General features: G+C 46.4%; 1 protein-coding gene and 1 long non-coding RNA gene across 4 annotated transcripts in view; both read left to right on the top strand.

Annotated features, from left to right (window-relative positions):
• Nucleotides 1–5,141, top strand: part of LOC147025658 (scavenger receptor cysteine-rich domain-containing protein DMBT1-like) — a 74,463-nt gene extending 69,322 nt beyond the window's left edge. For both annotated transcript variants that reach the window (XM_085886868.1, XM_085886867.1), the window contains one exon: nucleotides 4,495–5,141. In XM_085886868.1, coding sequence (XP_085742994.1) covers nucleotides 4,495–4,528 — 34 coding nt within the window. In that variant the 3' untranslated portion in view covers nucleotides 4,529–5,141. The remainder of the gene's footprint in view (nucleotides 1–4,494) is intronic.
• A 13,855-nt stretch (nucleotides 5,142–18,996) lies between these two features.
• LOC147025657 (uncharacterized) overlaps nucleotides 18,997–21,411 on the top strand; it is a 77,943-nt gene continuing 75,528 nt past the window's right edge. For both annotated transcript variants that reach the window (XR_015059625.1, XR_015059626.1), the window contains exon 1: nucleotides 18,997–20,009. This is a non-coding gene — a long non-coding RNA (uncharacterized LOC147025657). The remainder of the gene's footprint in view (nucleotides 20,010–21,411) is intronic.

Below are 21,411 nucleotides of genomic sequence, written 5' to 3'. Positions count from 1 at the left end.
TCGTGCCTCATTGACGTCATCTAGTTTTGGCCTCCCCATAAAGATGACATACGAAGGATTCCAGGGATTTGAGGCAAACTTCATCGAGATCGAAACCTCGTCCCAGTTCGATGAAAGACCGTGTGTAGTCGTCACGATCAAACATAATAGTGAACGCTTTCTGCTTGCCTTTTCCATGGAAAGCGCTGGTGGAATCGCATCCCGTGAATGCGTGTAAACTGTAAACCTATTTGTGCCTTGCATACATCAGCTCCAAGACAACAGGTCATCTTCTGCAAATCCATGATGTGTGATGTCTCAAACACCTCATTGCCAGTCATGAAGAATGTATTGCAGGACAGATTTTGTTGAAGACAAAGGGAAATTATGCCCACATCCGAGTCGCAGCTCACGATTACAACATCTTCAAATGTTGCACTAGCATGTTGCGTGTGGAGAAGAAGCCACGTGTCTGCTTCCTCATGGTCACATGACAACTCATCAACAGAGCAAATGGTTGTGATGGCATTCCTACCCCTCAGAACCTGACGGTACTCTCCATGTGTAATGAACACATCAACGTCCCTATCGAAGTAGGCACACAAGTTGATGTCCTTCCATACCTACACGAGGAAAGCAGCAAGTGATTCTTTATTCTGACTGCTTGACATGAATTTTGACCATTGCTTCGGTGTTTTTTGGTCTTTACCATAAATATGTATGCTCTGACTGCCACTGACCGCTCTCCTATCCTTTTCTTCATTTTTTACGCTTATATCACGGTAGCGATCGACAACAAAATCTAGGCGAGCACAATCCATGTTTTTGGCAAATTTGGTTAAGGCAGAGAAAATGGCATCAGCCTGCCCTCCAAAAGTAGCTGGGATAGGCTTAATGGACCGAATCAGGGGGCCCGCATCAACAATGATCGCTGCGTGGTTAGGGATGCCACTCTTCAGGTCGTCAATGCACTTTTCCTCAACCATTGTCAGGAGCATTGTCAGAGAATGCCCTGACATACTGACAGAATTTTCAATTTGATGTCAACAGATACACTAACACACTTTGCTAGTGTTGGATGATCACTTGCACCACTGCACCAAGCCATGAAATTGAAAAGTTCAATGGGCACAAAGTCCTCTGCTGTATTGACGTTCAGACAGTTAGACGATGGAGGCCATGGTTTACTTACATCAGGTGCGTCTTGAATGAAGTGTTGTAAGATGAGTCCAGCAGTAAACAAAGTTCTTGTTTCATCATGGAGTGAAATATCATGCAGTGAAACTGGCTGATTGCGATCACTTTCGTGTTCAGTTCCCATATCGGTCTCGGATTCAGTTTCGGTTTCTGTCACCCATGATGGAAGCTGTTCAATCAAGTCACTTGCTTCCAAATTCTCACAGACGACTATTTGACACTTATTTCACCGGAAGGGTGTGTAAAATCTCAGCTGGGGACAGTCGAGTTGCAGCCTTTTCTTCAGTTTGTCTGTGCTCTTAAAGAAAGGACAATTTGTGAGAATTTCATTTTATGAATAGAATCATGGTACAATTACAGTGAGAAAATGTACAATTCCAGAAACCATAATAATACAATCCATATCGGATTCTCAAGCCATGTTATAATGTATTTAGTGCCAGAAAAGCCCTCACCGATATTGTGATGCATCTGCTGCTTCTGTGTCCTCAACACACTTCACGAACAGTTGCATCAGCTTATTCATTCTAAGTATCTCCTGCCCTTCAATGAGACGTTCCTCGATGATGTTGGTGCAGAATGCTCTGTATGATGGCATGTATGGTTTCGCTGTCTGCTCACTGAAAATTTCAAAATAATGCATGTCCAGTTAAACAAATTTATTGGAAAAGAGTATATTGACCAGATACATGTATGGATGACCAATCAAACATGGTGACACTAACCTGTTGGTTGGTTTACTTGGGAAGCGAGTGTTGGACCTGAAGCAGGTGAGGTGATACCTTACTTCAATGGCCACACAATCACGATCAGAAATTTGAAGCAAGATTTTCTTCCCTGTCACATCATTCCTGGATCTAGCAGCTTCCATTAATGTACCTGAAAATTTAGAGAATGAACATGAATACCACATCCAACTACAGAGTTTATACAAGTATGGAAAAGGACAATATGGATAAATATGTGTATCATGATAACGAATCTATAGTTCACTGAGTAAAAAAGTGATTTACGACTACATACCAGCTGATTGTGTTTCTGCTTGACACAAACGATCCTTGATCCTTTTCCCTGCAGCAGTGTGGTACAGATCAGTACAATTGCAAATAATGCAAACAGCTGGAAGTACATTCCTGGTGGACTTGTGGGTAGAGGCTGAGCGCAGTTTTTTGGAGATGGTTCATAGTCAATGTTATCATCAGGCACACCTTCTTCACCAAGTTGTTGACCTTCCTCATTGTTATTATCCCCCGCCAACTTCGTAATGGGTTCCGTCCGTCCGTCCATCACATTTCGTTTCCGGAGCTGAACTACAAATCCCCTCAAGATATATTTACGAAATTTGGTACACATTTCAAGCAAGTGGTGAACTGGTGCCTTTTGATATTTTCTAATTGATAGGTCACATGGTTTGACAGCCATGTTGGATTCAAGAAAAATATTAAATAATGTTTTCTCTGGAATCACATAACCTAACGAAGCTAAAATTTGCAACTATCATCTTCCATCATGTCTGCATACATCGTAAAAATTATGACATCACAAGTCACATGGTTTGGCGGCCATCTTGGATAGAAAAACACACCTCATCTGATTAAGATGAAACTTTACATACGTATTCCACTGGAGGATTGGAGGCAGAATGTAAATTTATGATGTCATAGGTCACATGGTTTGTCAGCCATCTTGGATTGAAAATTAATAAATTTTAAAAGTCTTCTTCTCCAGAAAGGCTGGACAGATTGAGGAAAAATTTCACAGACACTTTCCCCAAGACATCCTTTCAGAAGTTTGTTAATTTCAAATTGATAGGTCACATGATTTTGCGGCTATATTGAATTTACCCTTAAACCTTCAAACATCTTCTTCTCCGGAACGGCTGGTCAGATCAAGGGGAAACTTCACATACACATTGCACACGCTTAGGGAATTTAAGTTTGTTCATCCTCATTTGCTATGGCGGGGGATATCGAAGACTTTGTCTTCAACGGATGCTAGTTTTTGTTGTCATACAGATGTGCTTTCTGCTGGCAACGTTTCTCAGCACCACATATCCTCTTGATATCAGTGAAGCGACAGTAACAATAGTCGTGATAGCCCAGGGATTCTGGTACTTAATCCCATGGAAGTTTGAAGAAAACAGTTTTACTTGCCTCGATTGGCAGATTCCGTTTGTGAACATCTAAAACCATCCATTTCCGAGCAAAATTCCGGAATTTTTCCCACCTCACCACCGAAAACGGCAGGGCAACATCATTTTCTACATTTGGCTGATGAATTATGCACTCGCAAGGTTCAAACCCGAACATTTTGACGATGAAAACAACGAAAATGTAAAAAACGCACCGCTTCACGGGCGCAGCTATCTTGAATCATTAATTTGTTTCGGGAAATACGCTCACTGTTCAATGGTCACGTGACTATCAATTAGTGCTGGTTCCAAGAACAAACAGCTGAGCGGGCAGAACAAATGGGCGATTTTCATGATGGAAATATGCAATAACTGCAGGATTCTGAGTGGAGATCTTGTGGATTGAGAATGTATTCATCATAAAGAATAATCCTGTACAAGATTTATCTATCCCCCCGATAGGTGGGACGAAACTGCACAATACAAGTTACGGCTGATGGCCGAAAAGTGAAAACTTCAACTTTATCGTTAAGAAATCACTGCCGCCTGTTCCAAGGCAAGGTATGGTTGAGCAGGCCAAAAAGCATGGCAATGCAGGCCCAGGAAACGACTAAAGACCCCAGACAGCGAGGTGGCCGAGGATCCCCTGATGAAGGATATAATTAAATGAGGCCGTTAATTATCTTCAAAAGGGGTGTTTTAATTAACCCAAACACACAATTTTCACTCTTGCACTTCCTTGGAGTTCCCTTTGTATGCATGCAAAGTTTCTGGATGCCAGGTTTTATAGTTTTGGAGTTGTGGAGGAGACACGCTGACACATGCTGACAAACTCACATACACACACACACACACACACACACACACACACACACACACACACACACACACACACACACACACACATACACATACACATACACATACACATACACATACACACACACAACACACATTGCCTTTAATTCGTATATATTGTGTGATTGTTTATATAACTGGAACCTCCATTGTCTATATTTAAAAGTTCCCAAACAACACTGAGGTCATAACAATGAGGAAGTTTAATGTTTTGGATTTTTGCTTAAATTGTCATGCAGAAGGAATCAAACTTGTTGTATATTGTGATTGTTATTTTTATTTCGTATGATGCACATGGCTGTGAATTACATCATTTGCTGGGGTTGCAGATATGCCGCTGCAGGTGAATGCAGGAATTTATAATATGGTGAGGGTGCCGGTGAAAACTCACCTGTTCTTTGTGAAGGACACCGTGGGATCTTTACCATCCACCAACTAATGCTGACAGATGGTACATCAAGTTTAACGTCCATTTGAGAGACGGCACTCACATTGATGGATCATCCTGCATGTGAAACACCGAATTAACAGTTTATAGCTGGATCAGGATTCAAACCCACACTGGCCAGCTTAGAGGTGAGTGTGTACACTTTTTGGCATCAATGACGATCATGTCAGGCATTGTTAACATAATTTGCTGTTAAAATGCCATGATCACATAGTGCTTTACTGTTTGATAGTAAGTGCCAAAATGTGAGCTGGTTATTTTGTTTTTTCAGTTTATAAATATAGAACTCTCCGTACGTTTGTTCTGATTGCAGTTTGCTTTGGATTGATGGGATAGATGCACGCTAACCCTGTATTGTGTTGTTAGAAACAGAAACCTAATCAAGTTATGTTTTGCGGAGTGACCAGAGTGGTACCAGAGATGTAGGTCAAATTATTGGAATGTTTGTGTGTCAATTTTGTTCAAATACCAGTTTTATGTCTGCTTTGGCATTTTGAAGAATCAGCACTTATTAAAAAAAAAATTATCTTTCTGTTTAAGTTTACTCTTCTTTGGGGAGGTTTGACAGGAAATTGATGTAGTTATTTTTCTGCTCGGAGTCTTTTTTTTACATTTGTTATTAACTTCTGAGAGATGGCGAGCACCTAATGTCACATGGTCTGAGGAAAGGGATAACCTTGACATCGTATTTCCAAAGGTCTCCTCCCCTATTTGACTGGGGTTAAAGCACTCCTTCCTGGGAAGGATGTCTAGACTTGCAATGGTCATGTGAACCGACAAGTGGTAGCCAAAACGACATTCAAAATTTGAGTAAAAACTTTATTCCAACAGTAAAAAATAAAAAATAAAAATCCTTATCGATGCTGATATACAAATTTCATTTGGAGGGAAAAGAAAAGGTATGGACATTCCTGAAAAGCTCCCTTGAATACTTCCAATATAACAAGAAGAAAACTAGGGAGAGATACTTGCGATACTAGAAACAACCAGGGAGAGATACTTGGGAGTCAGAGACCTCTTGGGAGGAAGAAAGTTTCTGTTAGGCAGATTATGTCTGGTTTGTCAGTGGCGACCTGTATGGAAAGATCTGAAAGGTTTGAGCGAAGGCCCCGGATATTTGAGGTCCACACTGTTATGTGTGGATACTAGAAACTGTGGAGGATAAGGTTGCAAAGTAAGCTCAGAAAGAGGGAAGGGAGTAGGCTTTGGGTGCAGGGGGTGGGAGGGGAGGGGAGGGTAGGACAAGAGAGGAGGGGGGGAGGTAAGGAGGGTTGTTGAAAGAGTGTGAGGGATTGCAGAATAACTCGGGGAGGGGGCTGGATGAGGAGGAGAAAACGCTCTGTGGTGCTGGGGGAGAGGGGGGCAAGAGATGGGGCAGAAGGCAGTTGAGGATTTGAGGAGGTGGAGTGATGAGATGGAGGTGAGAGGGCAGTGGAAGGAGGCAGCTTTGTGGATGAGAGGGGGGCAACTTTGAGAAGGGTGAGTGAGGGGGTGAATGGTGGGAAGGGTGAGTGGGGCGAGTTGAGGGAGAAAGGTGAGGGGGGAGTTTTGAGAGAGGTCAGAAGGAGGTTTGGAGGGAGAAGAGTGTGATGGTTGCTTTGAGAGTGAGGGGTGAGTTGCCACTGAATTTGGAAAAAAAGAATGGTTGATGGAAAGTGAACATTCATAGCCAACTGGGGTTTCTTTTAAGTTTCAGGTCAGAGATGTGATTGGACACATTTCTTGAGGGATGCAATGAATGCGAATTAAGAGAATGGAGAGAAGAAACGCTGTAACAGTTGGATTTTTTTGGCAAGGAATGAATGAAAGGTCGAATTGAGAACATTCTGTTTAAATCGTCGAAGAGTAGTGCATTATAATACAGTAAAGAGTACCACACGTGTGAAAGAAGAAGATGAAGCATAATAAGAGATCGTTTTTATTATTATTATTATTATTATTATTATTATTATTGTTTGAGAGAATTTTCATCAGATTAGGTAATGGAAAGGTTGTGGAAAAAATCGTGAGGTGAATGGTGAATTTGGATCGGTAAACGCAGGGGGTGGAAACAGATCATGTGGTTACGGGAGAAGCAATTGGCTATGGGAGGTGTATAGTCAAATATTTATTTTAAATAAGGATTGCGTAACATTCGGAAAAGGGAAGGTTGAAGTAAAATCATGGAAGTGCGTGGTGAATTTGGAACTGTAAACGCAGAGTGAAAGCTGTTGGGTCAATGAAAAGTACCAGGAAGGGGGTGGAGAGATACGTGCTTCCAGGAGGTGTATAGATCGAAAGGATACAAGGAAGATTATTGATTTTTGACAGATTTTTGAAGAACAGGTAAGATTCGGGAATGGAAGGATGTTGGAAGAAATCGTGAAGGTAATGGCGAGAGAAGGTCAGCTCAGTAGAATAAAGATGGTGTGCTGGCAAGAGGAGGAAGAAGAAGCGGAGGACAAGAAGAAGAAGAAGGAGAGGAGGAAGAAGGATCAGGACTCGTGAGTATGCAAGGAGAAAGGTAGTTTTTTTTTGTTGTTTTGATTTTTTTGTTTTGGATTTAAGACAAGAAACAGAGTGTTTAGTTGAGACAGATGAGGGACGTTGGGAAAGTGGGGAGGATAGGAATTGAAGGTAATATGGAGAGAATACAAATAAACATGATCGTACACCTGGAGGGGAAGGATGGGTAGGCCTCAAGGAACCCGGTAAGACAATGTCGACGAAAATTCACAAAATAGCACGATTTTTGAAACAAAACCAAACTAGGAACACACAGTAACATGTAGGTGAGAAAATAAACAGTTAAAATGGGACATATAGCGACCAGAAACTTAACTTTGAGATCATCAGCAGAGAGCCCTGAAAGAGACCTGCTGACGCTCCAAACCCAGAACGGCAAATCATTTTAGCTCCTTCTGCTCACAGTCCCTCCACATGCCCTTCCACCTGATCTTTGTACTTGAACTCTGACTCTAAATCCCTCTATAATGCTGCACTCTCAAATTAAATCGAGTGCAACCTTCCACTGCCATCCCAACAAGGAATTTGATTTGAGGAAAAAGAGCTCACTCCTTATGGGTGGCGAACATGTATGTGCTATGTGATGTTACATGGATACCTCAGTGTTGTAAGTTATTATAGGGATGCAAAATAAAGTCACATGGATCTATGCTCAGGCTTGATGGGCCGAATGGCCTACTCCTGCATTGAAATTATGTCTAATTAATTAACAGCAGTAGACAGGTTTACCTACCTTGGTTGTACCTTGTTCCAGGCCCTTCACATTGATGATGAAATTAAGACCAGATTTACAACAGCAAGTTTCTTTGGGTACACCTTGCATCAATGTGTGGAAACGGGCACCTGACTCCAATCACAGTTGATGATCGACAGAGCTGCAGTGTTTCCAACCATGTTGTGCACGTGTGAAACCGATGGTGTATATACGCCACAAAAACAAGTTTAAATACTTTGACATGGGCTGCTTTCAAGAGCAAACTGTGGAGGATAAGGTGGCAAAGTAAGATCTCTCACATCTAATTTCGAACACGAACAGACATGCCAAGTATCCACACACTCCTGATATCACAGCTGAAATGGATTGGTCACCTAATGTCTCATGAGTGACTTCCAGATAAGATCTTCAATGGAGAGATTATGTGTGGTAAGTACTTTTGTTTGTTCAGAAAGGTGTTTGAAAGACACCCCCCTCAAATCATGTGTTGCACACTTCAATATTCATACTCTTGGGAGGATCTCGTGAAAGTTCTAGAGAAAATTGAGTTGACTTCTACTTACTTACCACTAAAGGTTAATGAATTTGTCCAGTCTGAACTGTATCCTCTAATCAGTTAAGGTTTAGTACAGGTGAATGCCGTCACAAGTTAAGAAATAAGAAATAAATGGAATATCCTCAGCGGGCCAATTTGGCGTTGTGTTCATGAAATAATATGATCCACTCGGTGACTCAGGTGTCATAACTGACCAGTTCCCATGGAAATAATCTGCTCAGCAAAACGGGTTTGATGATCGTAGTCCCACGGTTGAAAGGAGAAAAAACACACTGAAGATAGGGCCGTGAACAAGCCACTTGGTATCAAGCTCTGTGTGGTGGCGAGAGCAAAGCGCTGCTGAGGAAAGGGCTACGAACAAACACGTGTTACGAAACTCTGTGAGTGAAGAGAGGAAATGCATTGCTGAAGATAGGGGTACGGATGCGGTTTAACTCTAGTGAACTCCAGTCAAACTCAAGTCTGTGAGTCATTTCCATGACGGTGTAAATAGCGAGCTGTTAGGCTGGGAAGCGTCCTCATACTCAGTGTCCTCAGCTCAACCGTCCTCATACGTCCTCAAGCGTCATACTCATGTTCAAGCCTTCTTCTCCCCTTGTCCCTTGAGGGGAAGGTACTCGAGCCCGGTGGTAGTTTCGGGCAAAATGATTGGTTGGAAACCAGATGAAATCCATGTCTACACTACTGCCATTGGTTGGACAAGTAAATGTAACAAAGTTAATGATGTAAAAGTACGAACAAATTGGCACCGATTAAAAGTACACGACAGATCGCTCGACCTGGTTTGGTTGCTTCCATGGTGGTGCTGCAGACTATGAACAGAAGTTGATTAGAGTTTGAGGCAAGATATAGACTGCTTTGTAACAGCAGTGTGTGGACCAGAGGGATGTGGTAGCTTTGGGGTGTGGAGGGGGGGGAGACATCCCCCATGTTTTTTTTTTGTTTTTTTTGTATACCTTGGTCGAGGCTCGTATGAGAGCTAACACACAACTCACAGCAAGGAGGCATGAGACAAGAGGGGCGGGAGTGGAAGGGACAAAACAGTGGGGAACAGACACATTAGGTGAACTGTGGAAGGGAGAGGGATGGGGATGGGACGGGGAACATGGGGAAGAGAAGATGGACATTTCAGGGACTTTCAGGAAGGAAAGCAGGAGAAATGAAGGAAGTGGGCTTGGGTGGATGATCGGAGGGAGAAAAGATCGAGGATTTGGATGGGGGAAGATAAGAGGTGGTGGTGAACAGCTGTTTTGAAAGCCTGGAGGGAAGAATGGGAAAGAATAGAGTGAGGAAGTTTATTCCAAAGGCGGGAAAAAAGAGGAATGAAAGAGTGAAGATGAGCAGTGATTCGTGATTTTGGTAGTTTTACCAGAAGGGGGTTGTTGGCGGACCTTGAGCGCCCTGTGGAAATGTGGTGGGGACAAATCGCAGAGAGAGCAGGGGGGGGCAAGGCTGGAGAGGAGTCGGTAGAAGACAGAAAGACCACCGACCAACCTGCGGTGATTGAGTGAGAGGCCCAAAGACTCAGCTTCATTGCGGGAGATGCCGATGATCTTAAATGCCCTGGTTTCGACAGCGTGAAGCCGAGAAAGGTGGGAGGCAGGAGCACCAGCCCAGAGGGGAGAGCAGTACTCCATCAGGCTACGGACAAAAGCTTTGTAAGTGGTCAGGAGCTCAAGAGGGCCGAGGAAGGACTTAGCACGACGGAGGATTCCCAGTCGGTGACTGGCTTTTGAGGCGAGGTTGGAAATGTGACTTTCCCAGGAAAGGTCATGGCAGATAGTGAGACCTAGAAGCTTGAAAGAAAAGACTTCTTCCAGAGGATTGTTGAGAAAGTGGATGGGGGAGTTTTGTAAACGGTCCTTTCGAAGAGACAAAGTGAGAGTGTGAGATTTGTCTGGATTGAAAGACATGTTCCACGTGTTGGACCAGTTTGTGATTTTATCCAGATCTGCAGTGAGCGAAGAAGCTGCTGCTTGCCGGTCTGAGGGATGACAGATGGTACGGCAGAGGGTGGAGTCGTCGGCAAAGAGAAATAGAGGATTTTCCAGAGAGTCCGAGAGATCATTGATGAAAACCAGAAAAAGAACAGGGCCCAGAACGCTACCTTGAGGAACTCCAGCCTGCACAGGAAGAGGGGATGAAAGAACTCCATTTAGGGCCACACGTTGACTGCGACAGGAGAGGAAGTCTGCGAGCCATGAGTGGAGATGGCCTTGAATACCATGGGAAGAGAGTTTGGTGAGTAGGGCAGGGTGCCAGACTGTGTCAAAAGCACGTGATATGTCCAGGGATACGGCTCGGATTTCCTGTCTGGCATTGAGGACCTCCATCCATTGATGGGAGAGCAGTAGCAGCATATCTAGGGTAGAGTGACCTGGTCTGAAACCAAATTGATGATTGGAAATCAAGCCATTGGAGAAGAGGAAGGATTTCATATCTGAGGCGATGATGGATTCCATCACCTTGCTGATGATTGGGAGAAGGCTGATTGGTCTGAAGTTACAGGGATCTGTTTTTGCACCTTTTTTATGCAGGGCAGTGATGTTGGGGCAAATGAGAGGGTGAATAGAACAGAGAGTGGGTGAGCAAGAGCAGAAGAGCAGGCTTTGAGGACACGTGGGCTGATGCCGTCTGGACCGGTTGCAGAATCTGACTGGAGGTTTGAAAGCAAGCTCTCCACCTTGTCAGGAGAAAAGGATACAGAGTCCAGGGACAGTTGGGTGCGACTGGGTAAAGTGGGTAGAGATAGTGATGGGTTTAGGACACAAGATTAAGCTGCAAACACCGAGTTTAGACATTCAGCTTTATCACGTGTGGAATCAGCAGTGCGGCCATTTGAGGTAAGGGAGGGGATGGAGGGGGAACATACACCAGAAACAGATTTGATTAAACGCCACCAGGATTTTGAGGAGGGAGAGAGGTTTGAGAGTTCAGACTTGAGATGAGAAAGATGTTGTTTTCTGGCTCTCCTGAGGGTAGATACACACTTGTTCCGAGCTTTGTGGAAAGAACTGAGATTGCCCTCAGTTGGGTTTGCTTTCCATGAGGCAAAGGCAAGTTGTTTCAGGACAACTGCCTCGCCACAAGCTTCAGTAAACCAAGGGCGGGAGGAAGGGTAAGACAACTGAACACGAGAGGGGATAAATCTGTGCATGAGGGAGAGCAAGTTTCTTTGAAAGAATTCCCAGGATGAGTTGATGTTTGAGAAAGTAGTGATAGGAGACCAGTCTGTCAGTTTGATGGCTGCTCGGAGACCCTGCCAGTCGGCTTGAATGAAATGCCAGACTCGACGGCGGTCAGGTGGTTCTCTGATAACAACCAGAGAGATGTCCACTTTGACAAGGACGTGGTCAGAAGAACCAATTGGAGCGAAGGAAGAGCAGCAGATATTGTCAGGGAAATTTGTCAAAATCAGATCCAGAAGAGATGGAGTACCATTGGTTGAGATCCGGGTCGGGAAGTTGACCGATTGAGTCAGTCCCAATGAGTCACAGAAAGCTTTTGCTGAGGTGCCATGGCAGGTGAGAGAGGTACCCACACCGAGCCAACTGGCGTGATGACAATTGAAGTCACCACATAAGAGGAAGAGAGGATGTTTGTTCCCTTGAAAAGCTGTTCAAAGTGCTGTGCTCACTCCTGTGTTCAACTTCCTCTTTTTAACTTCACCACAAACTCATCCTGCTGTGTGTGCTAAATGCATTTGAATTGAGTTCCTTTGTTACTGCCTGTTACTCCCACGTGCCTGGAAGAGTTGTGGTGCAGATTGTAGTGCAGACATGGAGAACGTCCAGCCCGCGGGCCATAGACGGCCAGTTTTGATCTGGCCCAAATGATGTTTTGTTCAGTATTTTAAGTAGTTATGATGTAGGAAGGGCTGGCACGATGACGTGGAGTACATGTCCAGTTCAGCCACCAGGAGACACAAAGGTGGATTCCTTCCTGACACTTACCATCCTGAATGACTTACCATATTCAAGAAAGTCATCATTGGATGGCTGGACAGGCGCCAATAGCCACCCGGTATGCTGAAGCTCTACTGGAATTACCATGATGAGCTAAATGTTATGCGACACTAAATCCTTTGCAAGTCTGTGACAAAATCCTTTGGAAGCTGCACGAGAGTCACCTCAAAATTATGAAAACCCAGCTCAAAGCACGCAATTGTGTTCTTGTTAACTAGCAGGGACCCATGGAAACAGAGTTTTGTGGAACACCATCCCTTTATTTGGGCGGTGTATGGGTAACAATGCGTTGCCTTGCATGCTCCCGGAAGTTTATGTTCACTGCGAACAACCCAGTGTTAATTTCAGTCATCTGCACATTTATTGCCAAAAATCATGTACTTAATTGGTTTTCTGTTCCAAGAGAGGAGATGTGGCAGTATTGTGGGTTCGTCAACCTGCAGCAAGTTCAGTCTCATAATAAATAACGTGTGTTCGGCGGCCTCGAGCATGTTCAGTTTCATGATAAATAACGTGTGTTCGGCGGCCTGGAGCATGCTCAATCTCACGATAAACAACATTGTTGGTTTGTCGGCCTGCAACATGCTCAGTCTCACGATAAACAACATTCTTGGTTTGTCGGCCTGCAACATGCTCAGTCTCACGATAAACAACGTTGTTGGTTTGTAGGCCTGCAACATGCTCAGTCTCACGATAAACAACATTCTTGGTTTGTCGGCCTGCAACATGCTCAGTCTCACGATAAACAACGTTATTGGTTTGTAGGCCTGCAACATGCTCAATCTCACGATAAACAACATTCTTGGTTTGTCGGCCTGCAACATGCTCAGTCTCACGATAAACAACGTTGTTGGTTTGTAGGCCTGCAACATGCTCAATCTCACGATAAACAACATTGTTGGTTTGTAGGCCTGCAACATGCTCAATCTCACGATAAACAACATTGTTGGTTTGTAGGCCTGCAACATGCTCAATCTCACGATAAACAACATTGCGAGTTCGTCGGCCTGCAACATGCTCAATCTCACGATAAACAATGTTGTTGGTTTGTCAGTCTGCAGCATGTCCAGTCTCACTATTGTGATATTGGTATTTATGTGAATATTAAGGAATCTATGATGGAACCAGAAATGAGGACCCGAAACCGGTAGTGACGAGTGAGAGGTGTGGGGAAGAAGGGAGTGATTCACGATTGAAGACAGTTGAGCTGAAGAGCCTGTTTAGCTGCTGCCATTACTACATTACATGCCTTACATCATTGGTTTTTACTTCCTCTAGTCTCGACTCGAGACAGTCAAGTTTGCTCATCTTTTCAGTGCACCAGCATGAGCAGACACAACAACAATGTGTAACGTGTATCGCGGACAGCCTGTGCAGGGGCTAATCAGAGGATCTCACCAAACCGCCTGATCGGTAGTAGCGATGGGTGGTGTGTAGAAATGGCAGGGACTTGATCAAAGCAAGCTGAATGCTCATGCTTACTGGGAATTCCTAGTTCGTGGGACACTCTCTCGAGCTCCAGTCCCCATTACGGACGAGGCTCAGCATTTTATCTGAGCCTGTTAGCGAAGGGCAAGGTACACTCTGACCCATCCAGTGTAGCGAGCATGCGGCCCCGAATGCCATCGAATGGCATCACAGACTTCTCATTGCTCCATCTCACACGGCTTGCAACCGCTCATCCCTTTAACAAGTAAGTCTGTCGGTCACACCAAACCAAAGACTGGGTTAGCGTGTCGGAATCTCAATCGTTTTCTGAATCAACCAGATGGATCGTAACACCAAATAAGAACAGCCATGCACCACCACCCACATGTAAGACCATTCCTACAAAGTGCGGGGTGAGCCTTTGATACCTTTTACACTTTGGACACATGTGTTCGAGAACGTGCTGGCAGTAAATGACGAGGCACTTTCGGATGCGAGGAAGCGTGCATCGCTCTTGGAGCTGAAGGGCGGAAGTGAACATTGTTTTCAAATGAAATAAGTTTCACCAGCGAGCACAAAGGCTGGGTGAATCAACTGCTCACTTGGTTGCTGCTTTACGTGAGATTGCGGTTAATTGCGAGTTTGGGGATCTCTGTAATGAAATGATACGAGATCACCTCATGGCAAAAGCCCTAAGAACGTGCATTCATGAACATTTGATTTTGGAACCCGAGTTTACGCTGCAGGAAAGTCCTTGTAATGGCGGGACAAATCGTATCACCCATGGCCGAAGTGAAAGCAATTCCAGATGGCATGCCAACGTCCTTTCAGCATGCAATACCAGCATGTCCCAGAGGGAAGCAAAACAGACAGGACCCAATACCCAGGAACACTTCAAATGAACCTGCAAAGCCAGAATTTTCACAGGTCCGACAGGTACACCATCTACCCAACAGGTACATGCTATCGATGTGAATCTGCAATGAGCTTAGCCAGTTACCTCAAATGCCCTGAAAAAAGATGTAAATTGTGGCAAAACTGGACATTTTGCTGAAGTATGTTGCAGCAAAGAGCACAAATACCAGGTGCGTGAAGTTACTATACCAGGTGTGACTGTTTTAGGTGTAAGCACCCATGCCTCTGAACAAATTTGAGGGAACCTATTTTGCGATGTTGGTCTTTGCACACCTTGTGGACAGGTGTGCTCAATTGAATTACTGGTGGACACATGTTCAGTCGTTTGAATACTTCCAGAGTCTACCTTCCTGGAACATTTCAAGAGTGCACTTCTCACAGAACCAAAATTACACTTGATCACTTCCCTGAAAAAAAAATCAATCACTGTGGTTGGTTGTCTTCATGTACAGGTGACACACAATCATGTTTCTTATCTTCATGTTCAGGTGGCACACACCGAAAATTGGCATGGACGTTTCACTGTTCTCAGACTGAATATTGTCTAGATGTATTGCTCCTATATCAGGGCTAAGTACCTCCGTTCATCAAACATCTGTTTGTTGCTGTTAGGCATCTGATCCTAACTCCATTGGAACTCTAGGTTATGCAAAAGCATTTGTACACAGTCATGACAAAGTCTGATGTGATGCCAATCCAGCAGAAGCTTTGCCGGTTACCTTTTGCTGTCCGTGATGCTTTCTCAGAAGAATCTTTTTTTTGTATACACTGTCGAGGCTCATACGAGAACTAACACACAGAAACACACAACAAGGGGAGCAGGAGGCAAGAGGGGTGGGAGAGGGAAGGAAAAATCAGTGAGGAACAGAGACAGGAGGAGATCTGTGGAAGGGAGAGGGATGGGGTGGGGTACAAGGGGTAAACAAGATCGACACGACGGACTTTCAGGAAGGAAAGCAGGGAATTTGAAGGAGGTGGGTTTGGAGTAGATTAACGGGGTGGAAAAGCTCATGCTTTTGGATGAGGGAAGATGAGAGATCGTGGTGAACAACTGTTTTTAAGACCTGGAAGGAAGAATGGGATTGAAAAGAGTGTGGGAATTTGTTCCAAAGGTGGGAAAAAAAGAGGAATGCAAGAGTGAAGGTGAGCAGTGATTCTTGATTTTGGTAATTTTACCAGATGGGGGTTGCTGGTGGACCTTGAGCGGCATGCAGAAAGATGTTGGGGACAAATCACAGACAGCAGGGCGGGGGGAGGGGGCGGGCCAGTGAGGATGTGGGAGAAGACAGAAAGACCATCGACATGCCTGCGGTGAGAGAGTGAGAGACCCAAAGACTCAGCCTCATTGCAGAAGATACCAATGATCTAAAATGCCTTGGTTTTTGTGGCCAAATAATAAATAAAGTGGCCATTTGAGTTAACGAAGGGGATGGAGGCGGAACATACACCAGAAACAGACTGAGCTATACACCACCAGGATTTGGAGGAGGAAGACAGGTTTGAGAGTTTAGACTTTAGATTAGAAAGATGTTGTTTGCTGGCTCTCCTGATAGTAGACACGCACTTGTTTCCAGCTTTATGGAAGGAACTGAGATTACCCTCAGTTGGATTAGCCTTCCATGAGGCAAAGGCAAGTTGTTTCAGGGCAACTGCCTCATCACAAGCTTCAGTGTACCATGGGTGGGAGGAAGGGCAGGACAACTGAAGACGAAATTGGATAAATCTATGCATGAAGGAGAGTAAGTTTATATGAAAGATTCCCAGGACGAGTTAATGTAGAAGGAAGTGGAGATGGGAGACCAGTCTATAAGTTTGATGGCTGTTTCAAGACCCTGTCAGTCGGCCTTAGTGAAATGCCAGACTCGACGGCACCAAGGTGGTTCTCCGATAACAGCCAGAGAGACATTTACTTTGACAAGCATGTAGTGAGAAAAACCAACTGGAGCGGAAGAAGAACAGCAGATATTTTCAGGGAAATTTGTCAAAATCAGATCCAGAGGAGATGGCATACCATTGGTTGAGATCCTGTTCAGGAGGTTGATAGATTGAGTCAGTCCCAATTAGTCACAGAAGTCTTTTGCTGAGGTGCCATGACAGGTGAGAGAGGTACCCACACCTAGCCAACTGGCATGATGACAATTGAAGTCACCACACATGAGGAAGAGAGAGTTTGGATGAGAAGAGAGAAGTTGGTCCATGTTTTCGGAGAGTGAGGTGTAGATGGAGTCATCACTGTTAGGTGGACGGTACAGTACACATATAAACATGAGGTGGGAGTGGAGGGGAAGCCGTAGCCAGAGGTATTCCTGGGGGTGTGGGGGAGTGAGAGCTATTTTGATGGAGGGCAACAACGCCACCAGGACGAGGCTCAGCTCTGTCATACTGGAGGAGGGAGTAACCAGGGAGAGATACATGGGAGTCAGAGACATCTTGAAGGAGGAAAGTTTCTGTTCGGCAGATTATGTCTGATTTGCCAGTGGCAACCTGTATGGAAAGATCTGAAAGGTTTGAGCGAAGGCCCCGGATATTTGAGGTCCACACTGTTCAGGAAGAGGGAGGGAGGATAGGACGAGGGAGGATAGGGCGGAGGTAAGGAGTGTTATTGAGTGTTGTGGATTGCAGAAGAGTTTGGGGAGAGGGCCGGATGAGGAGAAAGGACTCGGTTGTGATGGGATGAGGAACAGTGGGGAGTAATGACAGGGGGTGGAGGGCAGTTGAAGATTGGAGGAGGTGGACTGAGGAGGTGTAAGAGAGAGGGGGGGTAAGGAAAGGAGATAAAAGGTGAGGGTTTTAATTTTTAAAAAAAATTTTGATTAAGATTAGGAAAGGGAAAGTTTGAAGAAAAATCGTGAATTTGGATCAACAAATGCAGAAGGAAACCGGAAGTTCGACAAATTTACAGGAAGAAGAAGAAGAGTGGGTGGAGATACACGTCGTTTCGGGAGGTGGAACGTGAGAGGTTAAAAGAATAAAGATTTTTTTTGTTTTTTTCAAGATCAGGTAAGATTTGGTGAAGGAAAGGTTGAAGAAAAAAATTGTGAAGTTGTTTGGTGAATATGAGTTGGTAAAAGTAGCCTCTGAGAGATCGTTTTCAGGAGGAAGAAGAGTCGCTACAGGAAGTGACGTATTCACGTTGGGGTTCAACTGGAGGTGAAAGTTTTTTTTTTTGTTGTATTTTTTAAAAAAAATTTCAGACGTGTTATTGAGAGGGATAGAAGGAGGGTGGCGGAAAAGTGGAGAATGGATCATTGATAGAATGGACTCTTCTGAATGGGTTTTAACCAATCGTAGTTAACAGTACTGAAAAACAGGATGGATTCGGCTGTGCGTGGGTCTTGGTGGGTCTTGGTGAACACAATAAGGACATGTTGGAAAAACAACAACTTCGAGTCCTGCAGCTGTGATAGAGGGGAACAGTTGTTGATGGACGATGCTCTCCACGTGGTGTCGTTGTTGATGGACGATGATATTGTTGCGGATTCGCACCCGCCGGCGTGCGGGCGGCCACGTAACTCGAATCGCGGCACGTCGCCCACCGGACGGACAATCCCGTCGTGACCCTCTCGGACTAACGCCGGGAACTAGTCACGGGTGGGCCTTTCGGCCTCACCACGATCGTGCCAATCGGCCCCCCGCGTGGGATAGGGTTGTTTGCCAAATTCGACCTACCTAAGTACCCACACGGAGGGTAGACCGGGCGATCGCACCTCGCCGCAGGTCGACTTCGGACATGGGCCACTTTAAGCGACCCATTCCGTACTATCGGGATAACCGAGCGGTGTTATCGTCAACCTCGACGGTTCCGATTAATTATCGGGCGTATTTAGCCCACGACCAACCCTTTACGTGAAGTAAGATGGAGATTCAATTAGAGAAAAGACGAAGCGAAACGGGAGAAACAGTTCAACATAAAGCACATTTATTCCGCGGCAAACGGAAAGCACACATATACAATTACCACAATTATGCACGAAAAGCAAATGTAACAAAAGAAGAAACAACAATTACGCACCAAAAGCAATTGCAACAAAAGATGCACAATGCAGATCTACTACCGACTACACGAGCACACGGCAACACTTACACAGTTTTACTTCACAGACGGCACCGACAACACATATACTAAAAAGCAAAAGAAAAAGGGGCCACCCTCAACGATAAGGGGACAGACGGGCCTGGGGCCGAGACTGCGTCGAGCCTACCCGTCTGGTGATGAGCCGCAAAATGGCGGCGGCGCCCCGACTCCGCGGGCCTCGCTGGCACTGCCTGGAATGGGGTGGGAACGGGGGGCCCCCTTCTCACACTATCTCAGCGCGGGGGGAAACAGGGGGGGGTTGTTGATGCTCGGGGGAAAGAGGATATCTGGCTGGCTTGGGTCCCACGACGAGCGACTCCACTGCGACCTCGACCGCGTTCCCGGCCTCCCCTCTCCGCAGCTCCCCGACTCTGACACGAGCGCAGACCTCCACAAAGCTCCTTGGCTTCTCCAGACTCTCCGGACCCCGACAGACACTCTCTCGACTGATTTCGCCGCCGCCACAACTCTCCAACTCTTCCCTCTTCTCAACTCTTCGCAAATTCGCCCCGCGCTCGGCGCTTTATAGTCCGACAGGAGAAATCATATGCAGATTTTTGGATCAGGAACGGCTCGGGGGCGGAGCCACGCTCCCCCATTGGACGGAGGAAAAGTGGGCGTGAATCATTCTTGATCCGATTTCTCGGAAAGGCCGCTTTTTGCACCCGCTGCTCGGTGCGCGCCCTGTACGAGTCCAGGATCGGTGCCCACAAGCGGCGCGGGAATGGCGGTGATGCGATGGTTGCGAGAGCGAGATGTGATGGTAAAGGTCGTGGCTGTTGGCGTTGTTGTTGTTGTGAAGCGGCGTTGCGGTTGGTGGTTGTTGTGTGATGGCTGTTGAGACGTGGTTGGCTCAAAATAAAGATAGAACAGAAAAACGGCTATCTTGAAGGGTCGCAGCCCGAATGAATGACATTTATTCCCTCTAAACAACGGGTTTGGGCCTAACTACACATATACTTACAGAGATATCTCACCTACGGGACCTGAATGGTGGTTTGCGAATTTCGTCAACCACAACAATATGTATCCATAGATGGCACAGCCAATCATTTTAATTCACACAAAGTGTTTTGTTGTTTTTTTTTTGGTATTTCACCATACATTTATTCTCGATTGGTTTATAACTGTGGATTGTATTTTTAATCAGGATTTGACGTCACTTCCGGACTTCCGGATCAGGGATCGGCCCACGAGGACGACTGGGTGGCGAGCTCTCCTTCCAGTCCCTCCAAAGGTAAGTTTCCAGTCCGAAAGCATTTTGTGTATTTGTGTTATCGAGATTTGTGTCACGGTCCATGGAACTGGACGTAGCTTTGTTTCTTGTTGTGTTTATAACAGTTTATTGAAAGAAGGAAAGCGAGCCCTCGTGATAAGTTTAGTGTGAAGTCAGTTAGGGCCTTGGGAGTTTGGGGGTGAAGAAACTTATAAATAGAGAGTGAAGGAGAAAGGAAGAGGAGTTCGTAAAATGTCACAGTTGCTCAATGTGGGCCACATCAACAATGGGGGAGGCAGAGGGTTCTTATTGTTGTGGGAAGTGGAGGAAATCGTCCACTCGAGGAAGGTTATTACTCGGTTGAAGGAACGCATCGATAATTTCAGCAAGTAGCAGAATGTGAGAAATTTGTAGATAATAGTTGGTTACGGATGTGGAGTGAGGTTGATGAGGATATTGGAAGTGGTGACGGTGCAACGGAGGAAGGGGGTGGGGACGGTGCAGCAGTGCAGCGGTGGCGGGCGGTGGTGATGGGGTAACATGGGCGTGCGGTGGTGACGGGGTAACGTGGGCGGGCGGTGGTGACGGTGTAACGTGAGCGGGCGGTGGTGACGGTGTAACGTGGGCGGTGGTGACGGTGTAACGTGGGCGGGCAGTGGTGATGGTGTAACGAGGGCGGGAGGTGGTGACGGTGTAACGAGGGCAGGAAGTGGGGACGGTGCGATGGGGGAGGGGGTGGGGACGGTGCGACGGGGAGGGGGTGGGGACGGTGCGACGGGGGAGGGGTGGGGACGGTGCGACGGGGAGGGGGTGGGGACGGTGCGACGGGGGAGGGGTGGGGACGGTGCGACGGGGGAGGGGGTGGGGACGGTGCGACGGGGAGGGGTGGGGACGGTGCGACGGGGAGGGCGGTGGTGACGGTGCGACGGGGAGGGCGGTGGTGACGGTGCGACGGGGAGGGCGGTGGTGACGGTGCAACGAGGGCGGTGGTGACGGTGCAACGGGGCGGGAAGTGGTGACGGTGCAACGTGGGCGGGCGGTGGTGACGGTGTAACGAGGATGGGAGGTGGTGACGGTGTAACGAGGGCGGGAGGTGGTGACGGTGTAACAAGGGCAGGAGGTGGTGACGGTGTAATGAGGGCAGGAAGTGGAGGAGGTGCAGCGGGGAGGGGGTGATGATGGTGCGACGGGGGAGGGGTGGTGATGGTGCGACGGGGAGGGGGTGGTGACAGTGCGACGGGGAGGGGGTGGTGACGGGGGAGGGGGTGGTGACGGTGCGACGGGGGAGGGGTGGTGAGGTGCGATGGGGAGGGGGTGGTGACGGTGCGATGGGGGAGGGGGTGGTGACGTTGCGACGGGGGAGGGGGCTGGTGACGGTGTAACGTGGGCGGGCAGTGGTGACGGTGTAATGAGGGCAGGAAGT

This window comes from Eptatretus burgeri, chromosome 6 (genome assembly GCF_056783735.1).
Source record: "Eptatretus burgeri isolate ZD-2024b chromosome 6, Ebu_testis_v1, whole genome shotgun sequence".
Classification (NCBI taxonomy): Eukaryota; Metazoa; Chordata; class Myxini; order Myxiniformes; family Myxinidae; genus Eptatretus; species Eptatretus burgeri.
The sequence above is the reverse complement of the archived record's forward strand: the minus strand, read 5'-3'. Positions and strand labels throughout refer to the sequence as shown.